At 39.6% G+C, this 15,656-nt stretch overlaps 2 protein-coding genes across 3 annotated transcripts in view; both read right to left on the bottom strand.

Moving 5' to 3' along the window:
- Positions 1-46: 46 nt before the first annotated feature.
- LOC111325172 (beta-1,3-galactosyltransferase 5-like) lies at positions 47-1,291 on the bottom strand. Its single transcript, XM_022928925.2, has one exon. It carries the CDS (start codon positions 1,043-1,045, stop codon positions 47-49), a length of 999 nt encoding a protein of 332 aa, XP_022784660.2. The 5' UTR covers positions 1,046-1,291.
- Positions 1,292-2,428: 1,137 nt separating this feature from the next.
- Positions 2,429-15,656, bottom strand: part of LOC111325212 (uncharacterized) — a 31,860-nt gene continuing 18,632 nt past the window's right edge. For both annotated transcript variants that reach the window (XM_022928977.2, XM_022928976.2), the window contains exons 26-38: positions 14,906-15,208; positions 14,098-14,400; positions 13,362-13,673; positions 11,933-12,308; positions 10,954-11,056; positions 10,501-10,595; positions 9,425-9,581; positions 8,364-8,430; positions 7,256-7,533; positions 6,770-6,947; positions 5,573-5,761; positions 4,004-4,033; positions 2,429-3,528 (exon numbers count right to left, since the gene is read on the bottom strand). In XM_022928977.2, coding sequence (XP_022784712.2) covers positions 3,425-3,528; positions 4,004-4,033; positions 5,573-5,761; positions 6,770-6,947; positions 7,256-7,533; positions 8,364-8,430; positions 9,425-9,581; positions 10,501-10,595; positions 10,954-11,056; positions 11,933-12,308; positions 13,362-13,673; positions 14,098-14,400; positions 14,906-15,208 — 2,495 coding nt within the window. In that variant the 3' untranslated portion in view covers positions 2,429-3,424. The remainder of the gene's footprint in view (positions 3,529-4,003; positions 4,034-5,572; positions 5,762-6,769; positions 6,948-7,255; positions 7,534-8,363; positions 8,431-9,424; positions 9,582-10,500; positions 10,596-10,953; positions 11,057-11,932; positions 12,309-13,361; positions 13,674-14,097; positions 14,401-14,905; positions 15,209-15,656) is intronic.

Here is a 15,656-nt window from a genome sequence, read left to right on the forward strand (position 1 = left end):
ACCATCTTGCCTTCAATCAATACAATCATCACTGAGGCAAGTTACTCTATATACCTTTACCAACTTGACGAAATCTTTCCTCTAAAGCTTTGGTAAACAGTTTCATAAGACAATACGGCGACACTTCGTGTACAACAATCAACTCAGTATTGTATATGCAATGTTTCTCTTCAATGTACGTTTGAAATCCTGAATGATTCTTGGGGATCACACCAAGTCTTTCTGCCAACATTCCCATGTACACATCCTCCAGTTTTAAAGGTTTCTTGACATCAAATATTTCCACAAATCGGCCGACAACGTCTTTTGATAACACATACCCAGGACCAAGACAAAATTTTGGAAGAACATCGCTTTGGTGTTCTTGGAGGGATAAAGCCCATTTTCCTTCTCTTTTTGTCTTCAGTCCTCGCGCGACATTCCCCAGGTATAACTGTCTTTTAGGAGTGTGTGGTTTCCTTAAATAATCCACCAGTTTGTAAGTGTCCACGAAAACGTCGTCATCTGCTTTTAGAAGAAAATCAAAATCACAATATTTTACTGCCCACTCTAAGCCCATTTCAGTTTTTAGGGTTAAATTGGAATACGAGTCTATTTGTAGCCCTTGAATGAGGTCACCGTAAATGACTGCCTCCTCAGACAAGTATTTCGCCTCCGTTGGGTGTTTCGCTTGCCCCAAAAGAAACATGGTCTTCCAAGTTTTTTCCATGGCATAATCTGTCCCCCAAGTTTGACGAATCACTCGTCGCTGTTGAAAATTCAACGGACTGGAAAGAACCAAGATCAAAAGCGAAAATTTCTGAGGGCATCTTGTTCGAGTTTTTAAAAATGTTCGGTGTATGGTTGGTTGCTGTTTAGTTGTAGAAATCCACGGGCATATCTTCATTGTGACGATAGCCGCAAAACCAGTAATCAGTAACAAAAACCTGATCCTCTTTCCTGTACAAATTTTCACGATCTTCATCTTGTTATAAATGTCTTTCACCCTTCTCCTTCGGCTGTTCAGTTCTACGAATAATATCAAACCAATGAGAGACTCTCTCATCGGAAATATTCAGTCTTCGTCAGGACCTCTGCCTCGTCTTCGATAAATTCGCCGGCGCTTTTACTTTCGACAATGTCTAGACTATTTATTGAAAAAACTGTTGCAGGGTCAAGTTGTAACCTTTGAGTAAACAAAATAAAAATAATTTCTTAACGAGATTGGCATTTCAATAAACGAATAAAACTACAAAATTTAGTTTTTAGTAACATGCTTGAATTATACGTCATTGCGAACAATTCAAATTGCTTTTTGAAATACTATGATCCGTTTTTTTTTTGGTAAAAGATAGAGGACCAAACAGCATTAATCAACCTCAGGCCCTCATTTGTAAATAAAAAAAGATATATTGGTGTCACTTCCACCAATTGAGTTGATCGACTGAGTTTAATTTGTACAAGTTATCTTACTGATTGCACAGGTGGGTTTGCGATTGGAACCATTGTATGGACGATGCAAATGCAGTATATTTTGTGTATGTAGACGTGGAAAATCGAGAAAATATGTTCGTAAATTAAATGAGGAGTATGCACCGCCTTCATAAAAATTTACCCCATCCATAAATGATTAGAAATTCTACTAGTCTTCATCGCCTGCATTTCTATTGCTGTTTGCTTTGGCTGTAGAAACAGTAAAAGAAGCCGCACACTTTTTCCAGAGATTAAGATGTTGTAGTCTGGCGTTGTGATGCAGCGCTAATTTAAGCTGATTTTCGATCTAAGGCGACATTACTTGCATTATGAGGTAGGATACGTATGCTTTCTTACTATCTTTGACCACGATTTTAGTATGAACGCTGTTTCTCTTCGATGGCTGTCTTTAAGTTACAAAATTGACACTCCTTTCATCGCAACAAAAGTTTACATATGAGGTTAGGATGTATTTGGAAATTATGCATTAGTTTAAAGCTCCAAATAAAATAAATGACCGTTTCTTTTTAGGAATTGGAATGAATTAGGGCTGCAAAAATAGGATCAAGTAATAAGGAAGAATGGAAATATTTAGTTAAAATACCTTAGCTGTAATAAAATGATTTATAACTAGCACGAAACGAAAATTCCTCGGTGACTGATTTAAAGAGCTGCAGCAGAGTTACTGGAAACTTACAACACGTGGAAGTATTGACTGGGAATATACTTTTTTTTATCTTGAATTGTCAAATAAAAGACCCACTGTTTACTTCAGCTGTGGAATTAGTGATATGACACTGAGTTGTAGGTTCAAATGCTCAAACGCGTTCCTTTTGTAGTCTCTTAATCGCAAACTTCTTTGAAAATGAAAAAATTGTTTCCCCCCCGTGGGCACCGAACTTGCACAACCATTAACTTTTAGACCCTGTGCAGGAATCTCTCCCCCCCCCCCCCCACACACACACACACACCCCCATAGTTACTCAGACCTTATTCGTATTCTGATGAAGATGAGCACCGTGCGAGTAAACTGTCTTGGCCTAAAACACAGCGCAATGACCTTGCCATGTTTCTTGAGAGTCCCCGTAACTTTATTAACGGACCCGAAGCAAATAAACAAATAAAATATTTAAAAGAATAGAGAAACAGGTTTGACACGCAAACCAGTCAATTTTTTTTCTTAGCTGATAGACTTACTGAATAATTTTCAAAATCATTGAAACTCCCATCTTGAATGAGACAGAAGAGCCTAACGAGCCAGTTAAGTTAACTGCATCTTAAAGAGACGGCACTCAGCTGCATATATTAACCATGCACTGATCCACTGTAACATATTTTGTCAATTCTTCTGCTTTTATTATAGAACGGCTTGCTAAATTACAATGTTGTGAATATCTTTTCTTGTACACATGATTTACGTCATTTTGAGCGCTGGAGTAAATTTTTTTTGTGTACGAAAGACGTAAGCGGCAAAACTTGATGTTATAACTTGCATAATTACACGTTTCCAATAAAAAATAATGGTGCCATTATTTTCTCTTGACATTTCCAAGATGCTACCTGGGCGAGAAATGTGTAAAGATTACTTGTTTTCTATTAGGGTGCTTCTAACTAAAGTTGCATCTTTTAGAGCCTCCTGTCACGGTTCCCTAATCTAGAAATAAAGTTAACGTGTAGAATTCGCATGGAAATGTTTGTAGAGCAGCTCTAAATGACATATGTCAAACTGTCATATTTTCACTAATTTTTTTATAATAGGTCATTTTGAATACATTAGATTTCTACCATGACTCCGACTCAGCCAGCCTTCAACCTTGATGTAATCTCTTTTGTTTATTCCCCCAAACCTCGGAGCCAAGTTTGAATTTTAATGCATCGAAAATGGCTTATTCCATCACTTGGAATATTAATCGTTGACATCATCATTTTTCAGCAAACATCTGGATGGGACTGTTTATTCCTTAGTGTCAGTTCACCATCTCTTGCTGCTTCTTTTGTCGAATATTGTCATGTCCATTCCTTCAAATATCGAGTTGATATCTGCGTCTTTTGTCACCACGTAATGTCCTCTTCGATCTACGAATTCAACAAGAAAATTTTACACCTCGTCAGAAAAAAGGGCCGCTAACTAGTGAACATATAAAAGAAGATCTTGTTGCAATGATTAGATCATCCCCGATAAAGGCACTAGACCGGCAGGAGTTTCGAAACGTTGGGTCCATTAATTGTAACTTCTCGGTTACATTTATTAAATCTTTAAACCAGAGTAGGATCAAACCAAGTATGATTGTCCACTTGGTTACTTTGTAAACTTTAAGAACGCTTTGAATTAAAGAAAGGAAGGTTTTAAGTTGCTAATTGATCAATTTTCTGAAACAATTCTATGAAAATCCGTTAAGGAGGTACAATTTAGACAAACCAGGCGTGGTCCCTCAGCAAAGAACATGTTTTTTTGTTTCAATATAATCAGGAGATTCACTTTTGGTGTCTAAAGAGTTCAACAATTTAACATTGAACTGCATTACAGTTTTGTCACACGAGATTCACTTACTTGCTGCTAACTCCGTTAGTCTTCTAAACTCTGTGAAGTTAAAGGTAAAATGAAGAAAGGCAAAATGTATTAATCTCCTTTTCTTGCTCAATCTAAATAACGCAGCTTAATACAAAATAACTGTTTGTTTCTCTATCTATCTTGCGCCAATCCAGGCTTAGCGTAAAAATTGTATTCAGTTTTAAGCTTATCTGATTGATTCCCTGTTTATTTCTGTTTCGTTAAATTTTTCTTCATACCATGACCACAATCCGAAAGACGCGGTCCTTTTACATGTTATTAGTAGTGGCGGATCCCAGACGTTGAGCCAAGGGGGGATAGCTCGGTTGTGTGTGTTTGTACACCTGCCGGATTTTCGTCCCTCTGCGTTTATTTTTACCCAAGATAAGGGGGGTCCTGGCCCCTCCCCTACATCCGCCACTGATTAGTATATATCCCTCGAGTAAATGGTGCTTTACACGCGCACTGATTGGCTAGTTCGGAAGTGAATAGCTAATACAATTCACCTCCGAGCAGCGATGAGACAAAATCGCGTTTTAGGAGTTTAAATTCCCACCAATTTTCGGCATATTGAAATAGATTAATTTAATAAATTCTTTTGCAACTGTGTGGTATAAACTAAAACAATTATTCACCAAAGTATCGTTGAAAGTGGTTGATATTTACCTCGCCCCTTTGCAGATCGGTAAATATCCACTACTATTTACCTCCACTTTGTGGATAATTGTTAATCATATGTGAGAAATAAAATCAAAGTTTAGCTTTTAGTCTCGCATTAGTGCCAACCGCCTTTCGGATAACCCACCCCAGAAACGAATGTTTTTAGGTGGAACAAACACATTTGGATATGGATGAAAGCGATCCTCGCAGTAATGAATCCTACTTAAAGAACCACTACATCATAAGTAGGGTTCATTACTGCGAGGATCGCTTTCACATATTTCATGAAACTGCATATATGATTTTCATATGTTCGAATACATTTGGGTATGATACGAAATGAAGAGAGAAAAAATGAAAAAATGGAATTTCACTTTCCTAGTTTCTCCCCATTTTGTTCTATAGAAATGAGAGAAAGAGGGATGCTGGGCAATTATCACACGTTTCTCTTTTGGAAAAATAGTCACGCTGTTTCCACTTTTCCTAAAAGTAGAGGAACCTGGGATCAAGCTTAGAAAATGCTGCAAAACTTAGACGCCAAGAATCCGCTTTTTAGAGTCAAAATAGATCGAGGAAACAGAGTTAATGCACCACTTTCATAAATGGCTGCCGGATTGATATTCTTTTGTTTAAATTCAAATTAGCCTCACTAGCCTCGCTTGAGATAATGTATTCTTTTGAATTTTAAACTGGAAAACGAGGCCAGAAAGGCTAATTTAAATTTAAACAAAAGAATATCAATCCGGCGGCCATTTATGAAAGTGGTCAATGAGATTGATTGTAACTGTCACTCTTTAAAAAAGAAAACCAAGCGTTGTCAACTAAAGTAGGTGGAAATATGTCCCGATGTTAATTAGAACCTTAAAACTCCGCACATGGCTCGTGTATTATCACATGGAGAACATTTACCTGTGTCTTGATAACCACTGCGCTCTCTCCTGAACTCCTTAATCTGTTCGATATGTTTTCGTCGTAAAGCAAGATACCTTCGTCGAAAGGATGCATAAAACTCGGCGATATCTTGTTTCAGCTGTTCCATCAATTCCTGACGGGTTATTCGTGATTTGCTTGACCCGTCGACGACCACTATTTGTTCGGCTGACAACGCAATGTCACGAAATTAGAATCACTGTAGACTGAACACCATCACCATTGCCTTTCCATCCTTGTCAACGAACCAGTCATTAATTCATCGATCGTCGGCGGAAGGGGACGGGGGGCGTCAAAAGATTTTTTTAGGGGGGAGATCATATGTTGGAAAAAAGGGGGGATCAGTCATCGCTAACAGAGCTGAAAGGGGCGAGACTATAGAAAACTGACTGCGAGAATAGTATGGAGCGTTGAAGTGGGATGGGAGGGGGAAATCAGGTAAATGTTATTGTGACACGATTAAAATCTTCTCACCCCTCCCTCCAGGAAATAAACTGGTCCCTTAGAGGGGCGTAATTTGATGAAATCCGTGTGAAAACTGACCAGAACACAAAACTAGAGACTAGGGAGAACGATGTACTATTTTGAATAAGTCACTCCGCAAAATATCATGATGCCCTTTGATATACAGTTCTGGGTAGTATTTGAATTAGGTCTGATCTTATACAGTAACTTGACCGTGACCGTGACCGCTGACCGTGATCTTATACAGTAATTTGTGTTCTTAGCACAAACTGCTACACGTGGTACACTTTAACTTAATAATCGGAAAAATCTGCCATGCTAACTTTCGCTCTGGTATAAGATAGTTTCTGTGATTTTGGTCAGAGAGGCCTACTTTAATATTTCCTTAGACACTGATTTATAACCTCACTCAATGCTACGTGCCAGCGTAGGTAAAAGAGGGGCGGGGGAATCAAAGTACATGGACACCACCTTTTTGTCAAAGAGAGTGGTAATTTACAATGACAAATAGCTTTTCATGTCTTCAAATGCCGGTGAAAGACTGGTGAATTCATTTCTATTTCTTACAGAGTGAGGTACCAAAGAGAAACAAACATCAGTTGGACACTCATTCATTATGAAACTTGTGGTTCGATTGAAGAAAAATCATCTTTTTGTCAGGGAAAAATAAATCGCGAGGAATAACATGAGTGTAGTATGAATATCCTGTACCTGACTCGGAAGGCTTTGGCGACGGCGTCCTCTTGTAGAAGCAAAAATGCCAAAAGAGACCACACAAAGTGAAGACGCCTAAAGACGCACCAAGGATGATGACTGTATTCACATACACGTAGGACTCTTCTGTTAGCAACTCTGACGATGTCTTCACCGCAAAAGGAACATCACCTGCCTGTAAAATGGGTCGATTGAAAAGAATAGCACAGAAAATTTGAATTTGTTAGTCACTGGCTTAGCGTTACTGTTACTGGTTCGGCAAGGTAAAATGGGATGCCACCTCTCCCGCGCAAACCTATAGCTTGCGTTGAAGATGTCATTTCTTCGTTTGCTTGTTTTTACTTTTATTAGGGGCGTGTAGGCACCAGTCCTCCTCACGCTCGCTTGGCGCGGACGGTGGAGGACTGAAGAGTAAAACATGATATAACTAACGACTTTTATTGACCCAGAAGGGTTTGTGATCTTGATTATATAACCTCTCACCTCTATTGATCCCACATTTTTCTGTATTGTTCTATGTATGCTGCTTGTTTCCGATTTCACGTAGCGCCGAAAACAGCGCGCCAATCTAGTGGCGTCTCCGGTCAGCACCAGGCCATTAGCAGATTCGTATCTAACAGGAATAATCTCTATTACTCGGATCCAGTCCTTACTGAACAACTTGGTCTCACTCGCTGTTGAGTACGAATCCAAAAGTGCTGCATGCACCCGGTTATTTTCAAGATCGTCATAAATATCGTATATGTTCCCGTATGAGCGGTCTGAAAGAAGACATGTAAGTTGTTAAGACCTAAAAGTAGATCCATTACACGTCCGGACGGTTTCTTTATACGAGATTGATTCGCTTTGCTGTGGGAACATTGTCTGAATTCTATACTAGAGAGTGACCGTTCTTCTCGGATTGGATGCCAGTCCCTCGGAGGCTACACGCAATTATTCTCTCATAAGGGTTTGCTGGTCCCACGCATACTCGATAAAGCACGAGCCCAGATCTTCATCTCGTATCCAGACCCTACAGTGTAGTTGTAACCACTTGGCTGTAGAAAGTCTGGACACGAGACTAATAAGATGTCTCAACCCGAAGTCTAGCAAACCAACCACATGGTCACGTGGTCTCTCCCTAAGGCCCCCCCCTCCTCCCCACGACACTTTTGTTATAACTCAGTGAGTTTACTATAAGGGTGCGTCATGGCAAATGTTCTATAGATTAAGTTATTTTAACAACTGACCTTATGCAATCACAATTAGTTAAACTCGTACGCAAATAGCAGGGAAAAAAGGGGTTTGAGTCACTGAGGATGAGTTATTTTTGGGGGTGAGTTTTTGAAGCTTACTGATAATTTGGTGATGTACTCCAAGATTATCATTCTTGAGGTCAAGTTTATGGCTATTTGTTATGCGAGGTCGTGGATATCGCGCAATCAAATTCGTGGGAACTATTTGTTGAGCCCAAAAATAAAAACGGTAGGAAAATGGCTAAAATGTTACTAGCTTTTTTTTTTTTTCAGTAACTCAATTAACAATACTGAAATCGCTCCTGCAGGAGGTATTCCACGTGTAACTATGTTAATTACGATGTAGCTAGACTTACCTGTGTTTAGTATGGCATTTCGTCTGAGTCCTAACTGGTATTCACTGGAGTTAGCAATGGCCGCCAACTGAACAGATAAAAGAACATGACGTAACAGATTAGGTTTATCCGGGTGGTTGAAAATCATCTACAGCAGCTGCATTTTACTTAGTCCTTTCTTTAGAGTGAAGTTCCAGCGCGGAGCACATGAACGCGCAACTCCATAAATATAGGAATACGGTAACCATTAAGCGAGAAAATTTGGTCATTACGTCAGAAAGAATGAATTCTGTCAGTTTACTCTCTGTTCTCTCGCTGAAAGATCTGGTCTTACTAGCCAAGTGGCTTATTAGCCGTCGAGTTCATCTCGCTGTCGGTTTCCTGCAGGAATTGGGAGCGTTGCTATTCTTTCTGAAATGGAAACTTGTCCAATTAATGGTCATTCCCTTCTCCCCTCCCTCGCGTAGCTTGATACTCGCTATTAATTTTTTGTTGGAAAACGCACTATGTAAAAAAAAACGTTCTCTGCATAAGAATACAACACGATGAGTTGGATTAAAACTCAGAACAGAGAACTGGAGTGAATCAGGTAACGGATCTCGTATCTCTCTGTTTTATGTAGATCTGGCTGATGTGGCTTTAAAGATGGCTGACCAAACCAATTTGTGAGTGTTATTGACTCTGACAATGTGGGAAACACTATGTTGTCCCCTGGTGAAAGCTACTCATGTGCCTCGGTATAGCGCGCTGTTCTGCGCCTCAGAGGCTGGTAAATAAGATGGCAATCAAAGCCTTAACAACAGTGTAACACTTTGCCTCTGCCAGGTGTCAACGGGAACGCCTCACGTTCAAGCTTAGGAAAACACGCAAATGATGAAACTCCAAGTATTTTATAACATAAGTCATAACGTTCCCTGTAGTTGAAAGACAAAGTTCGCATTTGTCTCTAGGTAAATTTTTCATTTTTCACAGTACTGAGATTTCTATTCATAACATGCTCCTGCAAAGTTGAAAACATTTTGAAATTCATGAAATAGTTTAGAATTTAAAGACATTACGATCAGCTTGTCCAGTCCTCTTACCTTTGTTCCGTATAGCATCTTTTCTGACTGGAACACCATACTCATTAGAGAAGCTGTAATGCTGCTAGTAACAACCGCCATTGTGGCGATGCCAATCCAAGTCCACAAAAAGGCAAAAGACCGCGCGAGGATGGACTTGGGAATTCGATCACCGTACCTTGAAGAAAAACACCACCACCACCACAACAAAATTTTTGATTCATCTTCTTTCAGTCTCATAGCACACAAAAGTTTCGTTTACAATTAAAAAGACAAATTTGTTGCGGACTGTCTCGGCTACGCCCGTTTTCGATAAGAGTAAAGACCGCGCTAAACCACCGTCGATTTGTTGTTTTTTTTTTTACTAGAGGATCGACGTCAAATAAAACGATTCTTTCACTGTACGACAAGTTGACGCGAGCAGTGTGGTCTGTACTCTTATCAACAACGGAAAATTGGGCAATCAAGTTGTGACATTACTGCCAATTGTGGTAAAAGATAAGACTATTAGTTATCTGAAATAACTTGAAGGTGTTCTGAAAACGCTGGGCAGCTAGGTTACAGAGAAGATATGCCATTTGTTTTTAGATTGGGTAAACAAAACAAACATTAACCAACACCTAAAAAATTGGAAAACCAGAGTTGAGCTTACTACTCTGAGACTAATTTTGTCAATGATGTAATCAATAGTGGGTAATAGAGACGTAATCGTCTATTTGTTTCAAAGCAGCATTTTTTCCAGGGGACGCGATAGGTAGAAGCCTTTGATCTAGCGGTCATTTCATTTTGACTTGATCTTTCGTCAAATTGATTCCTCAGTGACGGACCCTGAGATCCACTTTCAAACATTAATTGTGGTTCCATTCACTTTGAAGGATTCTGGTTCTATTAGGCGCCAAACCTTAAGGAAAACAATTCATGGAAAATATTTATGTTGCCCTTCGATAACACTCGCGCTGAGGTTGGGCATCCCCTGCTTATTCCTCTTGTTAATGAAAACGAGCTTTGTGTGTGGACTTAATAAAAAATAATGCGAGTAACAAACTGACATCGGAAGCAAACTTTGATTCAGTTAATACAAAGCTAAAGATGCTTACCCAACTGTTGTCATAGTAACAAACGACCACCAGAATCCCTCCAATGATCCAGCAACGAAAGATTTGGGAAAATCAACATGATTCCAGTTCATGTCCTAAACAGAAACACGAGCGCGGTAAAAAGACAATTCGACTTCCCCATACACAGTTAAATATCTCGCGTGCCGCCCACTAGAAAAGTTTGTTTATATGCGGTGAGGAACTTTGAAGCAACCTTATTCTTATTTTTTTTTATTTTTGCTTAAAGTTTTTGTTAATATGTTTTTTGGTGAAATCTCTCCCATAAAAAGATTCGGAAGATTATCTGCTATGCATTTCCTTTTTCGGAGGGGCCTCTCATCATATGTTATTGTCATCTAGCGCAGTCTTCGATGCAGGAATTTCATTGGGTGCTTAGCCAGTCCCCCTCCCCTAGATCGTCTGTCTTTTATTAGAATCATATACGTAACTTACCAAGGCCCACACTACGATTCCAGCCAGGTATGTCATAACACATGCGATAACTACAGTAGGCCAGCAGCTGAGGATCGCGAGCAGGACTTCCTTGTGAATATCTCTGCACGGAACCACACAGAAATATTTATATTGCATTTCAAGCTAAGGTAGGGTCTGAATCATTAAGACAGTGACAATATCGTGGTAGACGACGATGACATATCAAAAACATTGATATCTGCCAATTTTATGTCACTCTGGAGCTAAACGACAACTCTTCTTTATTTCGACATGGTGTTTATTTTTATCTACCGATCATGTTGTGTCTGAAGACGGTTCAAGTAAGAGTATGTCAACAAAAAACCCGGGATGATATTTTCATGCTGAGCATTAACTTCATACCCAGATCCTACCAGTTTGATTGAAAATGCTTGGTCATGAGGGGACTGAGACACGATATCAATCAAACCGCAGTGTGCTTCTTACAAGGATCAACTTTCTCAGTCTCATACACAAAGGCATCCTAATCTTGATGTCAATAAAATAAAAATAAATAAAAACAAATTCACGCACTGGTGATGGAATAAACGAGGAATGAAATATGAAGAATGTCAAATATAAAGAATTTGAAATTTTGCCTCTAAGTAAGTTTATTTTTCATGAGTAACGACCTGTTTTCTACTCTTCACCAATGGATGACTGCAATAATGACCTAGCGACGAATTTTGAAAGAACAACGACAGAAGCGGCGACAAAATCTAAGATATTATTCGACACCTAATTAATGGCGTTGATAAATATAAAAGTAAGAATTCTTAGGAAAGATGATGTTAATGTAAATCAATTTTTATGGAAAAATTAACCCCTTTTGGTTTTTTAATTGCTACTGGTATAGAAGTGAGTTCATTATGAAATAAATATATTGAGTTATCGTCCATTAACGTTCTGGTGTCAGCTAAGAATTCAGATTCAAGAATTTCTCACGGGCCGGGCTCACCTTCTTTCAGCGACGATAAAAGCTACACCTGGTGTCTCCATAATTGGTACATACTCTGCATCGCCGTCAGGACTATGGTAGGTCTCCTGTGGCATCACTCCAGCGACTCCAAAAGAAATCATCGTCTTGGTGCTTATTGCATCCTTTACCTCTATGACGCCATTCTTCTTGGCTTCTAACCCGTCTGCATCAGTGGTAAAGTCAACCGCCGAGGTGCCAAACTCAGCGCAGCTTTGGCAGCAGTGAGTTACTATTTGCTGCAAGATGGCTGGTATAATACCACTTTCCTTGCTGCTGTTGCTGTTAGGTCGAGAGCTTACGTATGGAGGATTGTTCCACCAGTTGGTAGGAATGGTAGAGCGACATCTGCAGGTTCCTGCAAGAGAAAAATAAAAGAGTGAATGACAGCCTCGAGGACGCTATACCATCTTTCAATTTGCTGAGGTCGAGTTTAAGGGAGATAGAAAGACCACTGTTACAGTTGTTTATGTCGTTGAAAAGCGTACCAAATCGGAATGACGATGGTGAAATATTCCTTTAAAGTACCAACAAACCGAAAATAGAGGTTTTGCACAGCAGCCATGTTGCATGGCAGGAACAATGATTATTTTTCCCATGGGAAAAAAATTTTCTTTCTTATGCAAATATTTTCATTGTTCCTGCCATGGGTAGCGGGTAGCGAGAATAATAACAGATTGCTGACAGCAAAGTAAATTTTTGAAGATGTGCAAATTAAGATACGGCTTATTTAATGCTGCTTTGGTATAAGTCAGCAAGGGGACCTACACGAGCAGTCATGATGTTTAAATGAATGGTTAAAATTAAAAAAAAAAAACCTTCATAGTTATTCCCCTCAATTCATGAAAATGCACTAAGCTAATAAGTAATTAATGAAAGCACGGTACTCCCTATCTGTAAATATTTAAAAATCTATTGGCGAGACTGAGCGCCTTCTTCATTCCAAGGCTGGAGGATAACTCAGTTCAAACGGCTCACGACTTGAGAAAATGTTATGAAAATTACCGTTTGTGAGCTTGCGTCAAAGTAGGACCATGTGAGGTGATAAAACGTTATAGGCGAGCTAGGAAATTACTTCAGTTAAAGAATAGCATTGTAGAACTAGAAGTATAACTTCTGCCCTGCTGGATTAGAAACTAGTCCCTTGCAGGTTACCCCCCTCCCCCCAGCATTAGCTAGGTTTCGCCTCCCCCCCCCCAGCATTAGCTAGGTTTCGTTACGGCTCGCCAAACCCATCTATACCCACACGTAGAAAAGGCGATGTGAGAATGAAGTAGCTCGCTAAAGGAACAACACAGTCGGATACGGTCAAGGCAGCAACCCGGAGCACTCGATCTAAAAACTATTCCCCTTATTATTGGGCTACTGCAAAACCTACTTGAAATAAAAAATAACAGGAAATGTCACTCACTAGTGGTTATGTCTTTAATTGGTCCATGTCCTTTGCTGGTAAAAGCTGCGATCCTTATGTCATACTTAGCGTAGCTCTCTAAATCAATGAGCACGTCACTTTTCATTGAGGCTGATAATTTCTTCTTGACGTAGTCTTTTGGAAAAACTGGCGTTTTATCATGAATACCAAGGCTGATGATGCTGTACCAAATGTAGTACCCACGAAGGATACCGTGTATGGTGTGTGCAGGTGGACTTTGCCATGACACGGAGATTTTTGTGGCGCTTTCCTTGTCCCTTGCGTAAACATTTTGCGGTGTCTCGCTTGGAGCTGAAGCGAATCATTACTGAGTCAGTTGCAACAAGAGCCATTTCTAATAGCTGAGATGGGAGGGGTAAGATGGGAGAGGGCCTAAAGTATTACGAATCTATCATTGTGATAGTTTCCATTTTTTTAACATGCACGAGCAAGTGATTCTCAGGGAAAGGATGTTTTCACGGGTGTTGGAGAAAAAAAATTTGAATGGTCATCGAGGATCCGAAATCTAGGTAGTAAGGATTCCACTTCCATACCTCAGAACTGCTAAGGCTGGTGTGAACTAAACTAAGAATCAGAAAAACGTTTCTTCACCAAAAGCCTATTGTGTCACAACGATTTTATTGCAAAAGGAAAGGCTTTTTATCGTCTAGGATTAGTAAAACTTAAAAATTGTAAGTCGATAACGCTTTAATGAAAATATCTCCCAGACACTCACTGTCCTCGTCTGTTGAAACATCTACCGTTGGAGACTGGATACCATCTCCTTTGATGGTAAACGCAAGGACCTGTATGCTGTAATAGGTAAATTTCTTGAGATCATGTATTTCTCTCTTTCTAACACCGGGAGACACAGTGATCTTTGTATACGGTGCTGAAGGCTTGTTCTTCTCTTTATATAGTATTCGGTAACCTCGCAAAATGCCGTGAACAAATCCGGTGGGTACTGGGTTCCACGTTATTCTCAGTGCGGTTGAACTGATATTATTAGCCCACAGATTTTGAGGAGAACGACTAGGAACTGAGTAAAAAGATAATTTAAATCATGTATTACAAAGCGCATTTCCACCTGTTTAATGGACGCGAAAAGCAAAGTTATCACTAACTAATCAGAAGAAAGGAAGTATGAAGTGGCAAATAGGAAGTTTTATACTTGTGCGATTGTGGGTGCTTTGTGCAGCGTTCTTTTGGTTTTATGTCATATATTTATTTTTTAAAAAATTTCCTGTATATCTCTATCTAATGTTCCTCGAGTATTGTGTAATTCAAACACCATTGCATTGGTTTTGTTCCATAATTTGATATTATGATACATTGACTCATTGCGTAACCGGCTCTTTTTTTGCGTTTTTAGACATCACAACTTTAAAGTTTCCTTCAGATCTTTTTAAGCACCGGGAAATTCTTCCAGTTTACACTCTAGAATTGAAGGATATGTACTTCAAATAATAACACCTACTATACCAAAACACTAACGTGACACAACGTAAACGATTTTGCCTCAGAATGCTGAACCTTTTTCGTACCATCTTCATCGGTAGAAACTATGAATTGCAGCGACTTTGCCCCGTATCCAATCCTTGTAAAAGCAGCCACTTGTACAGTGTAGTTTGTAAACTTTTTCAGCCCCGTCAGTTCCTTGAACAGATTTCTCGCAGGCACGATGGTATAAGGCACAATTGCAGATTGGTTTTCGGTTACACTGTAGAATACTCGGTAACCTTGTAATATGCCGTGGACAAACCCGATGGGAACCTCAAGCCATGTGACGTTCACACTTGTAGAGCTTGTGTTGTACGAGTGGACCCTTTGAGGGGGCAAGCTGGGAACTAACACAAACACCATGGCATTAGGGGACTACGTAAAGCAACATTCTTATCTCCCTGATTTAAACCACTACCGTCAATTATTTTGATTCTCCCTCACACAGCTTGGTTTTTTCCTTTCTCCTTCCCGAATTTTTTCTTGCACAACAGCCCTGTTCGGAAAAGGCCATAAATATCTTCTATGGGTTATCCGCATCGAAGAATAATCATTATGTTTTCACAGTTGGAATGAAGCAGTTCAGTGGAATTCAGGGCACGCTTAATAACTCTACAACGTAGCCTTGCGCGAGGGTATGAGGAGCAATTTTGGGTTTGGCGAGTAGAAAGAAGGCTTTTGTACGCAATGCACCCACACCTAAACTCTATTGTTTATCTTTTTACAACATTTGCGCTAATTTGATTGAAGCAGAGGCTTAAGTTATATGCTTCCAATAGAATACGTCTCAAAGAT

This window comes from Stylophora pistillata, chromosome 1 (genome assembly GCF_964205215.1).
Source record: "Stylophora pistillata chromosome 1, jaStyPist1.2, whole genome shotgun sequence".
NCBI lineage: Eukaryota > Metazoa > Cnidaria > Anthozoa > Scleractinia > Pocilloporidae > Stylophora > Stylophora pistillata.